This window comes from Oryctolagus cuniculus, chromosome 12 (assembly GCF_964237555.1).
Source record: "Oryctolagus cuniculus chromosome 12, mOryCun1.1, whole genome shotgun sequence".
Lineage (NCBI taxonomy): Eukaryota > Metazoa > Chordata > Mammalia > Lagomorpha > Leporidae > Oryctolagus > Oryctolagus cuniculus.
The window spans coordinates 99,814,393-99,836,437 of record NC_091443.1 but is presented as its reverse complement, the minus strand read 5'-3'; the positions used below and the strand labels follow the sequence as shown (position 1 = coordinate 99,836,437).

The window sequence follows — 22,045 nt, the reverse complement described above, 5'->3', positions numbered from 1 at the left end:
TCTGTATTTTTTTTTTTATAAGAACAAATGTAAATAAAGTATTCTAAATGAGCTTCGTGAAAGCTGTGTGAGTGCAACGCCTGGAGAGGCCAGGGCAGAGGGGAGCTGGGGTGCAGGGGGAACGCTGGGATTGGGGTCCCCCGGGAGCACAGATGGGAGAGGCACCTGCCCCGGCCCTTGTACAGGACTTGTGCACCTGGGCGGCCCTGTCTGCCTGCAGCCATCATTGCACTCTCAACGCCTGTGACAAGTTCAAGGTGCTGAGAGCTGGTGGAGGGCTCACAGCTGTGGACGCAGTGGCTCCCACGTGGGTAGTGAGTCCTGGGCCAGGCACAGAGCAGGTCCTGGCAGAGGGGAGGGAGGGCTTTCCCAGAAACCACCGGTCTTCACACGAGGCAAGAGAGCAGGATGCTAACTGCTCCTCTTCCACACAGCAGCTACAGTAGGGGGAAGGGTCGAGCCGGGGCTCCCAGGCCTGCTCAGCCGCTGATTTCTTAGGCCCAGGAGGCAGGGAGCAAGCTGTTGGGCTGGTGAGGAGAGCCCATCTCCAGACCAAGGCGGCCCCACCTGGGGAGGAGCTGGCCAGCACTCCCTGACCCCATTCTGCACATCAAAGGGGAGGGCGGGCCCAGGGGCTGAGGCCAGCCCGGTGACACCGACCCGGAGGCTCCTGGGGCAGCCCCAGATTAAGCCCTCCAGCCCCTCCCCTCTGCGCCAGCCCTTCCTGTCGCCAGTACCCAGCGGCCATGGCTGGCACTTGACCTTCTGGGACTGGCCAGGGGAGGAGCTGGCCTCACCATCTTGGGTCCCTGTTTTCTCATCCTGTCTTCAGTAGCTCCCAGAGATAAGGGCAAGCTTTATCGCAGGTTCACAGACCCGGGTGGCTTGGCCCCCTGCTGCCTGCCCCTCCTGGCCGGAAAGCCCAGCCCCCATTTGCAGCTGGGACAGGGTCTGTGACATCCACGCTGATGCTGACACGGCCTGACAGCTTTCCAAGGCTGGCTGCAGGGCCCGGCGCAAGTCACAGAGCAGAACCAACAAGAACTCAGGCTGCCGACCCCATATCCCATCTGCCCCTGGGAGCAGCCAGAGCTGCTGGGGGCTCCTCTGGGGACCTGGGAACGTGCCCAGGCTGAGCCAGGCTTTCTGCAAATGCAAAGCCAGCAAGACCTCTTAGCGGCAGCCTTGTGTTCTGTGAGTGTCTGATCTCTGGGGGACAGTGGCGTGGGGTCCCCAGGAAGTGCAGGTGGACTGGTCACATGGGGCTTGGTGTGTCAGCTCCTCTCCCTCCCCGGGCAGGCACTAACCGAGGTGTAGCTAGAGCAGCACCCCCAGGGTGCAGCCAGGGACACGCCGAGGGAGAGCTGGTGAGCTGTCCAGAGGCCAGGTTTGGCAACCACAGGGCCAGGCGTCCCCTAGGCCGGCTGCCTCTGCTCAGCCGCTCGTCACTGAGTGCCTGCTTGGGCCACCTGACAGCTCGGTAGGCTCTATCACGACCTCCATCTCACTGAGGCTTAGGGCCAGCACTGTGGCGTAGTGGGCTAAGCCTCTATCTGCAGTGCCAGCATCCCACACGGACACCGGTTCGAGTCCCAGCTGCTCCCTCTTTGGATCCAGCTCCCTGCTAATAACCTGAGAAAAGCAGCAAAAGATGGCCCACGTGCTTGGGGCCCTGTCATGCACGTGAGAGACACAGAGGGAGTTTGCTGGCCCCTGGCTTCAGCCTCGACCTGCCCTGGCCATTGTGGCCATCTGGGGAGTGAACCAGCAGGCGGAGCTGTCTCTCTTTTCCCTCCTCCCGTCACTCTGCCTTCAAATGAGTCTTAAAAAAGAAGAGTCAGGGCCTCCTGAGCCTTGTCCATCAGGAGGTAAGCGCCCGAGGCTGTAGGGAAGGACCTGCCTGGTGTCACGGGCACCTGGCAGGCAATGGCTGCCACTCAGGTCACACGGAGTCTGCGTGGGGCCTCCTCCCTGCCCTTCTCTCAACCCGCACGGTTGTGGTGGCCACGCTGCCTGGCTCCAAGTCTGCAAAGGGGCTCAAGAGCAGCTCTGCCCAATCCCCAAGCCCCGGCCCCTGTCCCAGCCTCCAGCACCTTCCAGCACCCAGGAAACACAGGGCCGACCACCCCAGCACCAAACAGAGCCCTGCAGCCTGGCCTCCAAGCTCCTTTCCCAGCTATCTGCCCCTCCTGTCAACCTGGACACCAGCCGCTGCTGTTCTGGCTCGGCTCATGGCTGTGCCATTCTTCTCGCTCCTCTGGGCGAACTCCTACACATCCCTCAACACCCAGCTCCAAGGTCACCTCTTCTCCAGCCCCCCTCTCCGAGTTGGCTGCACTGCCACATCCACGGGAGCTTTGCCCAGTGGATTATGGCATCCGTTCCCCCAAGATCTGGGCATGCCTCTGGTTGTTCTTCTCCATTTTATTTGAGAGGCAGATAGACAAAAGATTTCCCGTCCCTCAGTTCACTCCCCCAAAGGCCTGCAGCAGCCAGGACTGGACCAGGCGAAGCCAGGAGCTGGGAACTCCACCTTCATCTCCCACATGAGTAGCAGGGACCCCGTGACTAGCACCGGCCCTCCTGCCTCTCGGGGTACGCACTGGCAGAGAGCTGGCGTCAGGAGCAGGGGCCGGGACTGGAATCCAGGCAGCGCCAGTGTGGGATGCAAGCCTCGTAACCACTCAGCCGAACGTCCACTCCCTGAGTCCTTGCTTGGGCGCAGGACCGACAGGTAACTCGGCCTGCCGTCACGTCCTCGCTGGTCGAGAGCACCTGGCCCAAGCCCACCTTTGCAGCCTGATGGCTCACTTTCCTGTCATCGGCTCTGTTGGTTGGGAAAAATTTCCTCTCTGGTTCCTAACACCAGGTGTTACGGGGCTGAACTGGGTCCCCCTAAAATGCATGTCTAAGCCTGAGCCCCCAACCCTGACTATATTTGGAGACGGATCCTTAAAAGCGGTAACTAAGGTTAAATGGGGTCCTCCTAAGAGGTGAGGACAGAGACGCTCAGAGCAGCAACCACGTGGGGACGCAGGGAGAAAGAGGCGGCTGTGGGCCGAGAGGAGAGGCCTCAGAGCGGCCAGAGCTGCCCCCGCCTTGACCTGGGCGTCCTGGCCCCCAGAACTGAGTTCTGTGTTTGTGGCTGCATTGACCCTGCTCTGCTCCCACGACGGGCCCTCCTGGACAGCAGCCTGAGGACCGCTCCGGATCCTCGTGCTGGAGCCGAGTCCCACGCCTCTGCGCTCCAGCCTGGCCCCTGTCTGTGCCCAGCCACAGGCGCCCACCCCCTGACCGGTCAGCAGGAGGCAGCGGTGACTGACGCGAGGGGGCGGGCCTAAGCCTTGAACCACAGGGGGAACCTGGGTAACGCACGGGCAGGTGCGGCCCAGAGCCTGGATTTGGGAAGCTGAAGAGTGTTGTGACTTGTTCCCCACTGGACGGGTCCAGTCTACCCTTTCCAAAGGCAAAACCAAACCAAGCCAGGTTCAAAGAAGCAAGACAGACAACCAGGCTGAGGAAGCAGGCTCCCCGTGACGTTACGCCATGTACACAGCTATCATCACGTGATGCCCCATAACTATGTATCTCTGAACAACACAGTGTCCAAAACGTAAGCAAAGTGCAGCCACACGGTGTATTTGTGTGCATGCGCGTGTTTGCAGCGGGATAAAACCACTTTACAGTACAGGCTTCCAGTCAGCCCTCACCAAGAAGCAGCGCAAGGGGCAAGGCCCCTACACCCACGCCCAACCGGCCCCAGCCCAGCCTCGCTGGGGGCCACGCAGTTCACAGGTGTGTATGGGGGGGCGCCCCCGCCACAGGCCCCAGTCCTGGCTGAAAGCGAGGCAGGCAAGGCTGCTAGTAGAAGATGCCCAAGTGGGTCCCCTCCAGGTCTTCTTGCCAAAGTTCGGGGCAGCCACTGAGCCGCAGGGCTGAGCTCTGCGAGGGGCTGGCTTGGCTGAGCGGGAAGGCAGGGCCCAGCGCCTGCTCCTGGGGGCCGGGGAGCACCTCCACACCACGGCCCCAGCACGCCCACTGGGTCTGAGGCTGCAGTCTCTGGCACGACGCGGGGGGCAGGATGGGTGGGCTTCCCAGTGGAGACACAGAGGAACTCTGTAAAACAGGAAAGAGCAGCTCAGGAGTGGGCCCCTGCCGGGGGGGGGGGGGGGGGGGGGGCTGGCAGCCAGGATCAACACTCAACCCCAGCTCTGCCCCTCACTAACGGTGAGACCTCTCCTGACTGCAGTGAGCCTCGGTTTTCTCATCTGTGAAATGGGCGAGATGCCAACATCGGCTCCCTAGGGGCGTTGCTGGGCAGGCTGAAGGAATTAACACAGCCAAGTGCCAAGACGGGGGCTGGGGAAATGCCATAGCTCTGGTTATGAACTTGACCCTTTGCAGACTCCGAGAAAACACGAGGGTCATCAGCTGCCAGCCCATCTCAGAAAGTGCTGTCCTCACAAGTGGGCCTCCCTCCTCCCCACCCCCGAACTCGAACCGGAACCCGAACCCTCCTAGAGAGAATTTCTTCCCAGGGACCCCACCACCTTCCACCCTGACCTCTGAGTAAGTCGGGGGGCTCTGAGGACCCTGGGTGGCAGTGCCTACACCCCCCTCCCCGCTGGAGGTTCCTCCCACTCTCCCATCCACTAAGCGATCGCTAACCTAGAAAGTACGCCCTTCCCTGTGGACCTGACACCTCCGACCCCTCCACTTCCAACGCACCCTGGGACCACCCCGAGGGAAGTGGCGAAGCCCTCGGTGCATACCTGGTACACTGCAGCCAGCTCCGGGGGCGCGGGGGGCGGCGTCCAGGGTGCCGCGGGGTGCCCGGGCTCTGGGGACATCTGCGTCCCGGGGCAAGCTTGGGGTGGCGTCCAAGGCGACGCATCCGGGGCTCTCCCTCGGGGCTGATGCGCGGGTGACTGCATCGTGGGGCAGTACGGGGGCGTCACCCAGGGATCCGAGTCCGGGACTCTGCTCCCCACGTATTCAGGCGCGGAGCGGGGCCCCGGGCGGGCGTCCGGGGACGCCCAGGCGGCTCCGGTGCAGACCGCGGAGCCCACGCCCGGCACCTGCGCGGCGCCGCCGTCGGGGCAGAGCGGGCAGCCCCGGGGACTCGCGGCGTCGCTGCGCCGCCGGCGCGGGCGCCGCAGGCTGTCCTCGCTGAGGCCCAGCACGGCCGACAGGTGGCCGATGTAGCGGATGGCCAGGCGCAGCGTCTCGATCTTGGTCAGGCTCTGGCCGGCGGGCGCCACGGACGGCGGCAGGAAGCGGCGCAGCTCGTGCAGCGCGCGGGCGAGCGTGCGCATGCGCAGCTTCTCGCGCTCGCTGGCGCTCTGGCGCTGGCCGCCCGCGGGGCCGGGCCGCGCTCGTCGGGGCGCCGTCGGGGCGGCCGCGGGGAGCCGGGTGCGGGCGCCGTGGCCGGGGGCGGCGGGCAGCGAGGGGCCGCGGGCGCCGTCGCACGGGCAGGACCCAGACGAGTCCGAGGAGGAGGCCGGGGACGTGGAGACCGAGGACGCGTCCCAGCCCCAGCCCTGGGGGAGGACCCAGTGGTCTTGGCCGAGGAGGCCGTGTGGAGGCGGCGGCGGCGGCGGCAGCGGCGGTGGCGGAGACTGGGCCATGGCTCGCCGGCGGGGCTCTGGGCGGCTGGGCCGGCCACCTCCAAGCCGGAGCCTTTATCCGGGCCTGAGGTGCGAGGTGGCCCCCCGCCGGCTTACAGCGAGGTGTCAAAACCCACAGAGCCCAGGGACGGTCCGGGCAGGGGGCCCTGGGAAAGCGGGCCCATTTGCGGAGGTGTGGATTCTGACTCCTCGGGGGCTCTAATGGGGCCCGGGAAGTGTGGGAGGGACAATTCGCATCTGGATGGAGCTGCTAAGCTTCTCACCAACCCCCCCCCCCCCCGCCCAGCCCCGTCCACTGGGGAGTGGGGGTGCCACCAATGAGGCAGGTAGCGCCCAGGTGCGTGGCCAGGCGGTCCCTCGGGTGTCTCCCGGGCGCTGGTGAGGCGCCGCCCGGGACTGATCCTCTAGGCCACACAGCGCCTCCTGGCGCGCTGGATCTGGCTTCGAGTGTGATGGGGGTGGGAGGGTGGGTACAGGTGGACCCTCTTAGGGTCCCCCAGAACCCCACTGGCTGATTCCACGAGGGACCCCGGGATCGTTATCTCGGTGCTGCGAGTGGCCTGGAGAGGTCTGGGGTGCAGTGGGTGATGATGGGAGAAGCTGGGTGCCCAGGCCGGCCTCTTTATTGGTTGGATGACCTTGGGCAAGTCACTTAGAGGTCTGGGCTCTGGGGACCTCAGCAGCGCCCCAGCAGTAGCCAGGGTACCCAGCGCTGGGGAGGAGGCGGCTATGCTGGTAGAAGGAAGGGACTCGGGTGTCAAGGCTGTTCATTCGTCTTACGTAGCAGCTGTCTACTGTCGGTGTCCCCGGGTGAACAAGCTCTCCTTGGGGTCAGTTCTCCTGAGATTCCTTTCTTGTGGGAAGGGCAAGTGAACCGGACAATGGATAACCAGTTGCCCCACCACGAACTAGCTGGGTGTCCTTGGGCAAGGCCCTTAACCTGTCTCAGCTTGAGCTTCTGGGCAATAAAACAGGAGTGAACAGAGCATCTGCTCACAGGATCCCTGCGAGGGATGGTTTTCACTCCTGTGTGAGCTCCAGGGACAGGGCTGCGCAGGACGAGCCACATGAGCAGGGGCTGGTGCTGTGGCGCAGCGGTTTAAAGCCCTGGCCTGCAGCGCCAGCATCCCATACGGACGCTGGTTTGAGTCCTGGCTGCTCCACTTCCCATCCAGCTGTCTGCTGTGGCCTGGGAAAGCAGTGGAAAATGGCCCTAGTCCTTGGGCCCCTGCACCCCTGTGGGAGACCCAGAAGAAGCTCCTGGCTTTGGATTGGCACAGCTCCAGCCATCACAGCCAATTGGGGAATGAACCAGTGGAATGAAAGGCCTCTCTCTCTCTTTGGCTTTACCTTTCTCTGTAACTCTGTCTTTCAAATAAATAAAATAAATCTTTAAAAAAAGCCACCTGGGGTCCAGAGGCCATGCAGAGGTCATGGCTGGGCCTGGGGCCATGAGTAGGTTTTGAGCAGGGAGGGAGGCAGGTGGAGAGCATTCCAGAGGGGAACTGGATGGGGAGAGGCACAGGGCGAGCCCTCCCAGGGTGCCCAGGTACAGGCACTGCTGGGGTGGCTGGAGGTGGGCTTTGTTTCCAAGGTAACGGGGAGCTAGCCTTGGGACTTTGGAGCATAAAGTTGCTGTACTGAAAAGAAATTGGTAACTAAGGATCAGCATGGCAAGAGCAGATGAACCATCGCTGCCCCAAGGGGTGAATGACCTTGTCGTTTTTATGGCTGTTATTAAAAACTAACTTCATTGGGCTAATTATGCAACTTCACTGTAAGAAACAGTAACGCTGCACATAGTGCTGGAGTCCCAGGCTGCAGCTGTGGGGAGGTCCAGCGTGGCCCTCAGCGTGTTTACACAAACGTGTACCCTCGGAGGGTGCACAGTTCACGCGCGGTGCTGTCACGCACCTTGCACGTCACGCCTAGCAGCTTATAATTTGCTTGTTTTTTCTCTCATCCAGCAGCTTGTCTTAGATTGTTCCACATCAGGATGTGTGCAGCCGATTCCCCTTTATAAACAATAACCAATCGAAGTTTTACCCTGGATGAGCACAGATACCTGCTGCGGGCTATATACAAAAGAAAACTGCAGGAGCCGGCGCCGTGGCTCACGTGGCTAAGCCTCCGCCTGCGGCGCCAGCATCCCATATGGGTGCCAAGTTCTAGTCCCGGTTGCTCCTCTTCCAGTCCAACTCTCTGCTGTGGCCCAAGTGCTTGGGCCCTGCACCCGCATGGGAGACCAGGAGAAAGTACTCGGCTCCTGGCTTCAGATCAGCGTAGTTCCAGCCGTAGCGGCCATTTGGGGGGTGAACCAACAGAAAGAAGACCTTTGTGTCTCTCTCTCTCACTGTCTATCTGTCAAATAAATAAAAAGAAGAAGAAGACTGCAGCCCTAGTTTACTCGAATGTTCATCCATTTAGATAGTTTTTTATAAATATTTATTCAAAGGGCAGAGGTCCAGAGGAAGAGGGAGAGAGATTTTCCATCTGCAGGTTCACGCCTCAAATATCTGCATCAGCCAGGGCTGGGCCAGGCCAAAACCAGGAGCCAGAAGCTTCATCCGGGTCTCCCATGTGGGTGCAGGGGTCCAAGGACTTGGGCCCTCCTCTGCTGCTTTCCCAGATGCACTAGCAGGGAGCCAGATTGAAGTGGAGCAGCCAGCACTTGAACCGGTTTCCACGTGGGCTGCTGGCACTGAAGGCAGTGGTTTAACCCTCTGTGCCACAGTGTCGACCCCATTTAAATAATTTTAATTTTGGGGGGAAAAGTAAAATGGCAGGTAAGACCAGTAAACCTTCAAAAATAAAATGTTAACACTTTATCCCTCTCAGAACTTATTTCAAAATATGTTACAGAAATTTTGATGTTATAGTGAAGTAATCACTGACATTAAATAACATTGGCTAATGTATCTTGTTTATTCTAGTGGCTATGAACAATGAGAAAAAAAATTTAAGGTTTATTTATTTACTTGAAAGGCAGAGAGAGAGGCAGAGAGAGAGAGAGGTCTTCCATCCGATGGTTCACTCCCCAATTGGCCGCAATGGCTGGAACTGCGCCGATCTGAAGCCAGGAGCCAGAAGCCTCATCCGGGTCTCCCATGTGGGTGCAGGGGCCCAAGGACTTGGGCCATCTTCCACTGCTTTCCCGGGCCACAGCAGAGAGCTGGATTGGAAATGGAGCATCCGGGACTCGAGCCAGCGCCCATATAGGATGCCAGCACTGTAGGCGGCAGCTTTACCTGCTAAGCCACAGCGCCGGCCAGCACTGGCCCCGAGAAATTTTTAATTTGTAACGTGAAATGAAGATGAAATTGATTGCATACAGGCTTGATTTGACACAAAGCGGTTAGTATACAACATTGCATGAGTTAAAAGGGTTTCAATGAAGGTCAAACACATACACACACACACACACACACAGACACACACAGTTTCCTAAGGGAAGTAGAAACGTCACAGGCTAAAAGGTTGAAATACTGGCAGGTGTGGCTTAGGTACATCGTTCGTTCAGCCAAGCCAGCAGCTCTGGACCTACTAACTGGCACGGAAGCCGCAGGGACTAGCAGGGAGCTAGCACGCTGGCACTTGACAGTCGTAAACAGACTGATCAGTTGTCACAGTTCCGTCCAGCTGCGGAGTCTGGTTGTGTTCCTGACGCACACATTTAACTGCCGTGAGGGACTGTGGAGCGGCGCGGACTGAAGGCAGTCCCTCTGTGTACGCCTTCCGCTGCCCTGCGCGTGTGCCAGGGATCTCCACCAAGGTCTGATGACCCAGCACCTCCCTCGTCCCCAGCCTTAATGCTGCATGGGCATCTGTTACCCACACAGAGCCCTGCACGTGGAACACGCTCCCCCTTCTCTGGGGTAGCCTGCCTGCTTTCTGCCTTGATTTGGGCTAGCCTCGGGGATGTCCGAGCTTAAACGTGGCCTTGGAATGGGTTTGCTATGGCCCCTGGCTCTTCAGTGGGCCCGAGTCAGCTCCGGAGGCATGGGACACACTGTCTGCCGGTCTCACTCTTCAGCGGGGAAACCAACATGGTAGCCCCGATGCTTAGCACAGGGAGGCAGTGTTGCTCAGTGGTTAGGGGGCTGGGCTATGGAGTCGAGTAGCTCCACCCATGGAAGCCGTGAGAACTTTGGCAGCTTATTCAACCTCGGATTTTTTCATGCAGGAAATAGGGATTCCAATCTCCCGTGTAATGGCTGGGGTAGTAAGATAATGCACTTCGTAGTACTTAGCACGGGGCTGGGCAAGTTCCAGGGGCAGGGTCGGGTGGGAAAGGGAGCGCGCTGGAGTGTGAGGACGGGGCTGTCAGCACGGGCCGTGGCCCGCCCTTCTCTGGGATTCACTCCAGTGGCAGCTGTCAGGCAGGGCACCCTCCACCCCTCCTCCACCTCCAGCCTCTCCTCCCTGGGCCCAGGCGTGGGCTTGTCCTCAAAAGCGCACCCACTCCTGACCTGAGCTGCAGGAAAACTCAGGTGCCTGGAGCTGGCGCTGCAGCTGACGGCCCCACCCCCACCGCACCCCCAGGCTAGGCTCGTCGTGGAGGCTCAGAGCCAGCTTCCCAGGGCTGGGGCCTGCCCGGGTGCCTGTCCATCCATCCAGGCCTGCAAGTGGTCCTCCCGTGGTGAGGGGGTGGGGCCGGGCCTTTACTGCTGCTGTCTGCCCCGAGGTGCTGGGCCAGCAAGCTGGGTCTGGGTCCCACCCTGCTCTTCCACACATCCGCAGCCTCTGATGGAAGGAGAGACGAGGCTGTGAGCTGGCTGCTGGGTGAGGGGCTCAGCGCTGGGCCTCCGTCCTAGATAGGGGAGCTGGCGCCTGGATGACGGAGCTCCCTGCGAGAACTCACGAAAGCTAAGGGTTATGCTCCTGTGGCTCCGCCCCCTGCTATTTCCTCCCTCCCTGGAAAACGTGTTGGCTGCAGCTTCAGCTACCGCGTCACACCGGGGATGTTGGAGCTAGAGGGCGGAGGCATTGATGACTTCCCGGAACAGCCGCAGCGGCCCTGGGCTGTCTGCCTCTACCCCGAGAGAAAGTGACTCGCCTTGTGTTTTAAGTCGCGGGGGTCATTTTAAGTCTATGCTGTGAGCAGCTGCACACAATCCCTGTCCACGTAAGGACATGGCGTAGGGTTTCCCGGTCAGTGCATGGGGACATGCGACGGATGACAGGGAGTTAAGTGACACCACAGATAGAGCAGGTGCACCTGGAGCAAGGTCCCTGGTGACATGTGCTTGTCACAGGCAATATTATGATCATGTTTTAAAATTATGTATTTGAGAGAGAGAGAGAGAGAGAGAGAGAGAGAGAGAGAGAGAGAGAGAGATGCCATCCATCTGCTGGGTCACTCACTTCCTGCTGCAACAGCCGAGGCTGGGTGGGCCAGGCTGAAGCTAGGAGTCCAGGCCTCAGTCTGGGTCTCTCACGGACAGTGAGTTCCCAGGTACTTAAGCTGCCCTTCATGGTGGGGCCAGGATGTCCCAAGGCTGTGCACATCCCAGGTGGTGCCTTCACCTCTGGGCCACACACCTGCCCCAGCGTTGTAATCCTGAATAATTTGGAGGGAGCCCAAACCCAGGAGAGGAATTGGCTGCCAGCCAGAGATCCCGGCCGCCTAGAGCAGCCCGTGAGGTGGAATCAGATAGAATCCGCAGAGCCCTCCAAGTTCAGGGGCAGGCTGCAGCACGTAAGACGTGGGAGGGGCACAGGGGCCGTTGCTTCCAGGTGTCAAGGGCAAGGCAAGCAAATGGGACCCCAAGCTGCATTCAAATTCTCAAGAAGCAGGGGGTCTCCAGCCAAGGAGGTCCTGGCTTCTTCCCCCACCCTGGCAGGGTGGGCCACGCCTCGAGTAAGCTCATGAGGGTGGGGCCAGACCCCAGCGCAGGGCAGGAAGCCAGGTCACCAGAGAAACAGGCCCTGCGGGTGTTTAACACAGAAATAAAAATGGGGGAGGGGCGTGGCCATTGTCTCCAGAGGGCTTGGCCTAGGGGACCAGGCCAGGGACAGGAGGGGACTTCCCGGTGGGCTGGGTGCTGGGGTGCCCAGCTCTCAGTCCCCGCTGAGGGGGCTGGGTGGCCCTGATGTATTCAGAGCTGAGGCCCAGGACCAAGGAGAGGACTGGGGCTGCTGCTTCGTGGGCAGGTGCAGAAGGAGGCTGCTCCGGTGCATCCAGCAATGTGCCCACCCCTGCTGCGTGGGACGGGAGCCCCAGGATGCAGCTGGGCCCATGCTCAGGGCTGCAGCCACAAGGCCGCCACTGCCTTTGGCGAGGCTTGCCCGGGTGCCGTGGGCCAGCCTGGCGCTGGGAGGCGGACAGTGCCCACCCTGACATTGCCCTTGCACAGGTGAGGAGACTGAGGGCCCCGTCCACCTCTGTCTGTGCACATCCCTGAACTTGCTCCCTGCCCCCACTGGTCAGGCGATGCCAGAGGCCACAGGGATGAAGCCCGGCACCCTCATCCAGCTCTAGCTCTGTGCGGGGAAACAGAGGCAGTGCCTCCGGCCTGCTCACCCCTGGCCCCAGCAGGCACCCGGCTGCCCACAGCCACATCCCTGGGCAGGCAGCCCAGAGCCCCTGGACACAGGACCAAGGCTGTGGTGCCAGGGTGAGACCAGGCTGCTGACCACCGCCTCCCTTTCCTCTGCTCGGGTCCCCTCCAGGCCCGGGGGGGTGGGCTGTGGGGGGCTGTGGGAACGTGGGAGGGAAGGGGGGAGGCAGGGCTGGGAGCGCCTGCAGGGTCGTGTGGTATTCTCATTACTAGCCGGGGTCCCAGGCCACTGTGGCTGCCTTCACACCTCCCGGCTGCCTGTTGACACTAAGGCCACCTCCCTCGGGGCAGAAGGTGTTGACTTGGGAACCAGGGTGTGCAGGGGCCTCCAAAACAGCCGGGCAGCAGGTCCCCTCAGGAGCCCAGAAGGCACTTGTTCGGGGGTGTGGACTGCTGCAGGGTCTGCCCCCCCGGGGGGCGGGGCGGGCAGAGAAGGAGGGGGCCCCTGGCCGCAGGGGCAGGCGCACAGCCAGGGATGCCTGATGACAGGGCCCTGCCAGGCTGCGTCACGCAAGGCCCAGAGGCTGGTAGACAGCAGGGCAAGGTCACAGAACAGCCGCTGGGACAGGGCTCAGAGAGCTGGGCCCACAGGTCACTCCCACCAGGTTCCCTGGGCCAGGAGCACAGCCCACTGGTGTCTGAGACAGAGGCCTGGACACCACCATGCTGGGGCTGGGGCTGGGGCTGGGGCCAGGGCTGGGGCTGGGGCCGGGGCCGGGGCTGGGGCTGGACTGGGAGGAGGTCGGTAGGCTGGGAGCTGGGAGCTGAGCTGTGTGCTGGGTGCCCAGGGAGGCCTAAGAGGAGCTCCCTGCAGGGGTGGTCAGGGTGAGGGGGGGGGGGGCGGGAGAAGGGACCTGAGGCTGCACATCTCTTCTGGGTGGAGGTGGGGCCGGACTGGGAGGGGCAGAGCTCAGAACTGCTCCAGGGTGGGGTGAGACCAGGAGAGGTGAAGAGGAAGCAGCTGGGAGCAGGCAGGCCTCAGTCTCCTCACCTATGAAATGGGTGTCCTTGCTTGCTGTGAGGTGAGGCACCCGGGGGCTCCACAGGGACCCTCCGAGTCCCTGCAGCTCTTAAGAAAGGGGGAGGTGAGGTGCCCCTTCCCCATGCTGCAGGCCCAGCCTCCCAGGCCTCAACTCTAGAGCCACAGGGGGGCTTGGGCCCCACTTGCTGGAGCGCGCACAAGCCTCCTTCTCTGTTTTTTTTTTTTTTTTTTTTTTTTTTTTTTTTTTTTTAAGTTATCAAAGCAATGCATTCTCGCTGTAAGAATGTGGGGAAATACAAAACCCTCCATGCGTCCCACCCAGAGAGGCACTTGGGCCTGTGCAGCGCAGGCCAAGCCTTTCCAGGCATTTACAGGAACTGCAGACAGAGGGGGTGCACCTTTTTATTGTTTGGTTTTCTTTCTCTTTTTTCTTTTTTTTTTTTTAAATATTTGTTTGCAAGGCGGGGTGACCCAGAGCGAGAGGGACCAAACTTCCATCTATTGGCTCGCTCCTCAAATGCCCACAACAGCCAAGGTTAGGCCAGGAGCGCCGTCCAGTTCTCCCTTGTGAGTGACAGGAGCCCAAGTACTGGGACCAGTATCTGCTGCTGCCCGGGCGCAGTAGTGGGAAGGTAGACCAGAAGCATGGAGTTGGCTCTGTGATTTGGGATGTGGGAGTCCCAAGTGGTGGCTTAACCCAGCATGCCTGGATGGCCACACCTTTCCCATTGTTTTAAACTCCTGGCATATGTATTTTTCTTTTTTTTTTAGTTTTTTCATTTATTTGACAGACAGACAGAGACAGCTCCCTTCTGCTAGTTTCCCAAATGCTCACAACGGCCAGGGCTGGGCTGGGACCAAAGCCGGAGCCAGGAACTCCATCCAGGGCTCCCGCTTGTGTGGCCGGAACCCAAGGACTTGAGCCGTCACTGCTGCCTTCCAGGGCCTTAAGCTGGCAGGAGTCAGGAGCTGGAGTTGAGGATCAGACCGGGGATCTGACATGGGGTGACGGTGTCTCACCTGCTTGGCTAAATGCCCACTCTTTTTTTTTTTTTTTTTTTTTTGACAGGCAGAGTGGACAGTGAGAGAGAGAGACAGAGAGAAAGGTCTTCCTTTGCCGTTGGTTCACCCTCCAATGGCCGCCGCGGCCGGCGCGCTGCGGCCGGCGCACCGCGCTGATCCGATGGCAGGAGCCAGGAGCCAGGTGCTTCTCCTGGTCTCCCATGGGGTGCAGGGCCCAAGCACCTGGGCCATCCTCCACTGCACTCCCTGGCCACAGCAGAGGGCTGGCCTGGAAGAGGGGCAACCGGGACAGAATCCGGCGCCCCGACCGGGACTAGAACCCGGTGTGCCGGCGCCGCTAGGCGGAGGATTAGCCTAGTGAGCCGCGGCGCCGGCCAACTCTTTTTTTTTTGATAGTCTCAATGAGATAGAGTTCACATAGGGTGCATCATGTGTTTATTTTTTATTTTATTTTATTTTATTTTATTTTATTTTATTTTTTGACAGGCAGAGTGGATAGTGAGAGAGAGAGAGACAGAGAGAAAGGTCTTCCTTTTGCCGTTGGTTCACCCTCCAATGGCCGCCGCAGTTGGCGCGCTGCGGCTGGCGCACTGCGCTGATCCAAAGGCAGGAGCCAGGAGCCAGGTGCTTCTCCTGGTCTCCCATGGGGTGCATGGGCCATCCTCCACTGCACTCCCTGGCCACAGCAGAGAGCTGGCCTGGAAGAGGGGCAACCGGGAAAGAATCCGGCATCCCGACCAGGACTAGAACCCGGTGTGCCAGCGCCGCCAGGCGGAGGATTAGCCTAGTGAGCCGAGGCACCAGCCGCATCATGTGTTTAAAGTATGTAATGTGAGGTTTTTGTACGTTGCACTTTGAATTTTGCAACAATTACGGTGAAATAAGTATGACATAAAATTTGCCATTTTTAAGTGTACAGCTTGGTGGTATTCATATGTTCAAGTGCTATGCACCTGACACCATTTCTTCTTCTTTTTTTTAAGATTTATTTATATATTTGAAAGGCAGTTACAGAAAGAGGGCCAGAACAGAAAGAGAGACAGAGACAGAGATAGAAACAGACCTTCCACCTGTTGGTTCACTCCCTCAAATGGCCGCGATGGCCAGGACTGGGCCAGGCTGAAGCCAGGAGCCAGGTTCTCCATCTGAGTCTTCCATGTGGGTGCAGGGGCCCAAGCACCTGGGTTGTCCTCTGCTACTTTCCCAGGCGCATTAGCAGGGATCTGGATGGGAAGTGGAGCAGCCAGGACTCGAACCCATTGCAGATGCCAGCTTTACCTGCTACGCCAAACGCCCACCCCACCCCCCAGCACGAGATTTCTCAGGCATGCCCGATACTCCATGGTGTGGTGGTAACAGCGGAAGTTAACTGTGAGCAATTTCTCAGCGTTTCCTACCTGTGTACATCCTTGGACCTGTATTTGAAAAACTATTTTAAAACTGCACGTGTAATACAGGAATACAGTCTCCAGGTGAAACATGTAAGCCTAATTCTTTCTTGACCAGCAGCCAGAACCCAGGCCTGCCCCTGGCCACACACCTGGGCCTGGTCTGTTAGCACACACCGTCACGTGCCAGGCCCGCTGCCCCTCAGAGTCACATACATCACAGCAGGTCCGTAAGATTGCGTCACCCAGGGTATGACATCATAGTCATTTTAGTTTGCCTAAGTACAGACTCGCTATTGTGTGCACAATGACAAAAACATCCAATAACACCATTAAAGGAAGTACCCCTAGGTCCGGCGCTGTGGTGCAGTGGGTTCAGCCACCGCCTGGGATGCCAGCATCCCACGTGAGCGCTGGTTCTAGTCCCGGCTGCTGCACTTCCCGATCTAACTCCTCTGCTGGTGTGGTCCAAGTGCTTGGGCCCTCGCACCCATGTGGGAGACCCAGAGGAAGCTCCTGGCTCTTAGGTTCAGCCTGGCCCAGCCCCAGCCATTGAGGCCATTTGGGGAGTGAACCAGTGGAAGGAAGACCTCTCTCTCTCTCTCTCTCTCTCTGCGACTCTGCCTTTCTAATAAAGGCATTTTTTTTTACAGACTGTGCCCCTGTCACTAGGAGAGCATGCCCGTACTTGGTGAGAACACGAGGCCTTTGCCCACACACGTGCCCACGTACACACAGAGTCCACGGTGTGATTCCACGACAGGCTGGGTGGGGCTGTGTTTCAGATTCTTGGGGTTTCTGTGTTTGCTGTGTGGGTGGTGTCAGGCCGAATGGCCTTTCCTGCCACTTGCCTTTCGGTCTAAACCTGCCCCTTTAATCTCTGATGAGGATAAATTCCCATCAAGGGCAGGTGCAGGGCATGACGGGGCCACTCTGAAGCCTCAGGCCAGGCCCAGGGAGCCACACACCTAGGTGCTCCCGTGCACAACCTCCAAGACCCAGGCCAGGGCTGGATCTGGGTGACTTTTGGACTTTTGGGCCCTTGGGCCTGGTTGTCGAAGAGCCTTCTCCTCGTGATGGAGCATCTGGCTAACTCCAGACCCCCCGACCCCACCCCCACCTCCCCCAGCCTGTCCAGGGCCGCCCCAGTCCCGCCAGCCCTCCGAGCTGCTCTGCTTTCACTGGGTCGCAGGTGGGATACCTCAAACAGTGGGAAGCAGGACCTGAACGTGCCAGGGGTTTGGTGTCCAGCCCCTCACCACTGTGGCCTGAGACCTGTGCCTGGAGGGTGATCCGGGGAGCCGGGCTGGCTACACCAAGGTGGGCATTTGCATGTTGGGTGGGGCAGGGCCCTCCTGAGCCTTCTCCCCTCCCGTCATTCCTGTGGGCTCCAGCCTTGCTCTGGTCTGCATGTCCAGGCCCGTTTTTCTTGGTGGACAGAGGAGTAACGGGTCCGAAGAGGGCAGTGGTCTGGTCCATCCCACTGGCACTGAGCCGGGCTGCACCCACTTCTTAAGCCAGCCCCAGCAGCCGCCTGCCACCTCAAGGTGGGGGCCTAAGCTGGGTTCTGGCCTTGGCCCCTGGAATCAGTCTTCCCCAGAGACTGGCAAAGCACTGCCTTGATTCAGAGCCTGGGCGGCCCAGCCGCGCCCTCTGCTGGTTGTGTCTGGGAATGCAAAAGGACCCTGAGACATGCAGGGGTCGCAGCTCTGGCCTGGGTCCCCAGGGCATCCCAGCCGGCCCTAGGGAGTCCCTGGAGAAAGGGAGGCACTGTGAAATGTCTTCACATTTGCCTTGTGGTTGTTTATCACCTTAACCGCGTTGTCCCTCAGTTTCCCCACTTTTCCTTCTAAGGCTCAGCCCCACCACCACTTACTGGTTGAAGTGAAAGGGGCATACCTGGGAGCCCCAGGCAGGGAGGCACTGGCCCCACTTACTCTGCATTCTCTGCAGGCCCTCGGAACTGCTGGCACTTCCCGGGGGCCCTTCCTCCCTTCCCACCCCCTCCTCCTCGTCACCCTGCCTGTGACTTCCACTGCTGGGCACCCAGCTGGCCCGTGGCCAGATAATCAGATTATCAGGGACCCAGAATAATCTATTCCATATGGCCTGCCAGCTCAGTGGCTCCAAGGGCTAAAGGTGTGCATTTGGGAGGGGGAGGCGGCAGCATTTTGGGTGGAAGGAGCTCCCTTGGGAGGCTGGGGTGGGGAGGAGGAACAGGCAGGGGTGCTCGGAGCCCCTGTGGCTGGTTTCTGCTCTGGGACCCTGCCCGCGCTCAGCCCCAAGCTTCCTCAACCCAGGCAGGACTCGGGTGTGGGATCCAGGGGCCCAGGCAGGACTCGGATGTGGGATCCAGGGGTCCAGGCAGGACTCGGATGTGGGATCCAGGGGTCTGGGAGGACTCGGGTGTGGGATCCAGGAGTCCAGTCAGGACTCAGGTGTGGGATCCAGGGACCCAGGCAGGACTCGGATGTGGGATCCAGGGGTCCAGGCAGGACTCGGATGTGGGATCCAGGGGTCTGGGAGGACTCGGGTGTGGGATCCAGGAGTCCAGTCAGGACTCAGGTGTGGGATCCAGGGACCCAGGCAGGACTCGGGTGTGGGATCCAGGGGCCCAGGCAGGACTCAGGTGTCAGATCCGGGGGCCCGGGCAGACTCAGGTATGGGATCCGGGGGCCTGGGAGGACTCGGGTGTGGGATCCGGGGGCCTGGGAGGACTCGGGTGTGGGATCCAGGGGCCCAGGCAGGACTGACTCGGGTGTGGGATCCAGGGGTCCAGGCAGGACTCAGGTGTCGGATCCGGGGGCCCGGGCAGACTCAGGTATGGGATCCGGGGGCCTGGGAGGACTCGGGTGTGGGATCCAGGGGCCCAGGCAGGACTGACTCGGGTGTGGGATCCAGGGGCCCAGGCAGGACTGACTCGGGTGTGGGATCCAGGGGTCCAGGCAGGACTCAGGTATGGGGTCCAGGGGCCCGGGCGGGACTCAGGTGTGGGATCCAGGGGCCCGGTTACTGGCCAACATCTCTTCTCCGTGTTGCCTCGGGGCCCTGTTTCGTGATCCTGGGAGGTTTATTGTTCACAGCCAGATGCTGGGCTCCACATTCCAGGGATTGTGGTCTCAGGTCCAACTTCCGGCTCCTCGGGCTTCTGCGATGCAGGGTGAGGTTTGGTGGGGCTTAAGAGCTCCCAGGCTGCTCAGTCCCAGGGCTGAAAGTGGCCTGCTCCAAAGGAGACAGGAGACAGAGGGAGGACAGGACCCAGGCTTAGGCTGCCCAGAGCCCAGTGGTCCCCAGTTCTGCCCCTGCTTGCCCTGTGCGTGGGGCAGGCTTCATTCCCTCATTGACAGAGTACACCACAGTGGTGCTACTCACAGCGGGCAGTGACCCAGCCAGGCCTCTGGGACGCCCCGTGCAGAAGCAGCAGCTGGGGCCCTGCGACAGACAGACGGATGGACGGACGGACAGAGTTGCCGGAGCAGCTCGGGAGGCCATGACCGGACAGGGGACTCTAGTCACAGGGGCCAGACTCTTTGCAAACGCCATTCTCTCCCCGGGAGGTGGCAGGAGGGCACTGCTTCCTCCTCCTGGGGCCGCTGGCTCCAGTGAGGTGGGGGATTAGGGGCTGAAGGGGAACCTTTGCCTCGCACCTTTGATTAGCACTCCTCTGTGAGAGGGGCTGGGGGTGGGCGAGGAGCAGCGCCCAGGACACAGGCAGGGCCTGAGCCTGAGCTGGGGGTGGGGGTGGGGGGGACCCTGTCTTGCCTGCCCGCGTCCAGGCTTGAACTCTCACCTCTGCTCCGGTGGGGCTGCCCCAAGCCTCATTTCCCAGCCTTACACGCAGGCTGGCGAGGGGCGGCTCGGGCCAGGGCGGCAGGAGCCAGTGGCCCCGGCACTTGTCAAAACACAGGCTCCCATGTGCGAAGGCCTCACCCCAGCGGGAGGGCGTGTGGGCCCTGCCGCCTGCAGAACTCATTAACTCCGCAGAGGCCGATAAGATCAAAGGAGAGAGACAGGCTTGGGGACAGGGACAGGGAGGCTGGCCGGTGGGCGGGGGAGGGCCCCGGCTTGAGACTGGGGGTGCTCTGGACCCCGACTTGGCTCCATTAGGCCCACTGACTACAGCCCTCGCACTGGGTGGGCCCCAGGGTAACTTCCCAGGGGCAGCAGGCGAGGGAGGGGCTCTACCGCCAGCTCCAACGTGGCAGCCTTGAGGGCTGGGGCTTTGGGGGCAGCACCTCCGCCTTCACCCCCTCTCGCACCACCTTTGTGATCTTTGCTCCACACTTGGGACCCCAGAGGACTTCCCATCATGCACCACTCCAGGACCCCCTCCCTGCGTGGCTCGCAGGTGCTCAGGTGAAGCTACAGGGAAAGTTTCGGGTCTGAGAACTTCCTGGGTGCTCTGTGTTCAACAGATACACATAGGCGGCTCTTGTACAAACGCGTCTAGTTGGTTTTGTACTTAATCGGACACATTCTTTTAATAAAGATTCTATTTATTTGAAAGGTTGAGTTACAGAACAAGACAGACACAGAGAAAGACAGAGATCTTCCATGTGCTGGTTCATGGCCCTGACTGACCGCGACAGCCGGGGCTGGGCCAGGCTGAAGCCAGGAGCCTGGAACTCCATGAGGGTCTCCCACACGGGTGGCAGGGGCCCCCATCCGCTGCTTTCTTGGGAACAGCCGGGACTCAAATCGGCACTTCTATGGGATGCCAGCGTCGCAGGGGGTGACAAGCCAATGCGCCCACAGTGCCAGCCCCCCAAATTCATCTCAAAGAAGCCAGCACTGGTGGCATCCTCCTGGGCAGGCAGTTGGAAAAGGGTGAGGCAGGACAGCAAAAAGAGGTGTGATTCCTGCTGCACCTGGCGAGCCTTTTGACTGTGGAGCCATGTGCTTGAAGGCAGGACACCAGCACAGGGTTTGCGTCCCGCGAATCTTCTCCCCTGCAGGCTGCCACGTGAAACCACAGCCTGCGGGACCTGGGGGAGTTTCGACATTCAGAAGTCTGGACAACAGGGTGGCCCAGAGCCGCCTTTTTTTTGTTTTAATCTGAAAGGCAGAGTCAGAGAGAAGCAGAGGTGCAGAGAGAGAGGAGAGAGAGAGATCTTCCATTCTTCCATCCACTGGTTCACTCCCCCAAATGGCCACAACAGCCAGAGCTGGCCCAATCTGAAGACAGGAGCCAGGAGCTTCTTCTGAGTCTCCTATGTGGGTGCAGGGGCCCAAGCACTTGGGCCATCTTCCGCTGCTTTCCCAGGTGCATTAGCAGAGACCCGGATCGGAAGTGGAGCAGCTGGGATTTGAACCAGCGCCCATATATGGGATGCCAGTACTGCAAGCGGCGGCTTTACCCACTATACCACTGCGCCGGCCCCACCCAGAGCCCTCTGAGGGGCCACCCTCCCTGGCTCTTTCTCTGTACTCCCTCCCATGCCGGTGCACAACACACTCTTCCGAGTCCCAACCACTTGTTCCCTGAAGAGGCCCACTCACTGGGCTCCCATGCCTGGTTCTTGGCTTGGAAATGGAGCTCCAGGAGGGCATCGTTGGGGTCCAGTGGGGGTGGACCCCGCAGACAGCCGCAGGCTGCGGAGGGGCCTCCTGGGCCAGGCGCTCCCTCCGGTGGTCCACAGGCACAGGCCCAGGGGTGGGCTCATCCTCTCCTCAGTCCCCCAGGGCGGGGGGGGGGGGACACCCCTTCCTGTGGAGGTGAGCATGGGCGGAAGCACCCTGGGGCTACTGCGACAGAGGGAGAGAAGCAGCTGTAGACGATGTCAGAGGAAGCCAAGGGCAGGGGGCGGGGACGGAAGCTGGGGAGCAAAGATACGCGGGGACCAGACACCAAGGGCCCTGGCTTTCAGTGCCTCCAACCAGCCCTCCCATCCGTCTCACGGAGCTGGAAGCCACAGGGGTTGCAAGACACCAAACTCCTGGCACCGAAGAGACCCGAGATAACATTCAGGAGCAACACCAGACACCACGGCCTTCAGGGCAGCCACCCATCATGCACCTGCCAGGCTGCAAACGCCAACTCCTGAGGACCCAGGCACGCGGCGTAGAGTCGGCGCATTTTCTGCATAGACAACCGCGGTATCTGCAAACGGCTGTACTCTCTCCTCCCTTGCACAACCCTGGCCCTCCATTCAGTGGGAACAGGGGCTGTGGGAGCAGACAGCTCCACCGCATTCCGGGTAGCAGTGGAAAGCTGTCTCTGGCGACCGCCATTTACTTGCCCCCAAGTGGCAGGACGCCTTAGAAGCCAGTGGTGGCTGCCGTGCCAACAGGCCCCAATGCCCAATCCTGCCAGGCCAGGGGGTGTCCCTCTGCCCAGACGGCCTAGCGACCTGGCCAGCAGGGTGAATGCGCCTGGGATGGCTCCCTCATAGGACCCCCCCATGGCCTCCAGGGAGAGACCCACGCAGGATCAAGGGGGCTTCGATGGGTAACGGACCCCCTCGC

At 60.6% G+C, this 22,045-nt stretch overlaps 1 protein-coding gene across 1 annotated transcript; it reads right to left on the bottom strand.

Moving 5' to 3' along the window:
* Nucleotides 1-3,618: 3,618 nt before the first annotated feature.
* Nucleotides 3,619-5,642, bottom strand: MESP2 (mesoderm posterior bHLH transcription factor 2). Its single transcript, XM_070053393.1, has 2 exons — nt 4,773-5,642; nt 3,619-4,116 (listed from the first exon to the last, which is right to left on the bottom strand). Exons 1-2 carry the CDS (start codon nt 5,625-5,627, stop codon nt 3,862-3,864), a joined length of 1,110 nt encoding a protein of 369 aa, XP_069909494.1. The 5' UTR covers nt 5,628-5,642; the 3' UTR covers nt 3,619-3,861.
* Nucleotides 5,643-22,045: the final 16,403 nt, after the last annotated feature.

Excerpts from the sequence above, each read along its gene's own strand:
- MESP2 (XM_070053393.1), bottom strand. The coding sequence starts at position 5,627 with ATGGCCCAGTCTCCGCCACCGCCGCTGCCGCCGCCGCCGCCGCCTCCA. Across the intron at positions 4,117-4,772 it reads AGCTGGCTGCAGTGTACCAG|AGTTCCTCTGTGTCTCCACT; the intron begins GTATGCACCGAG and ends CCTGTTTTACAG.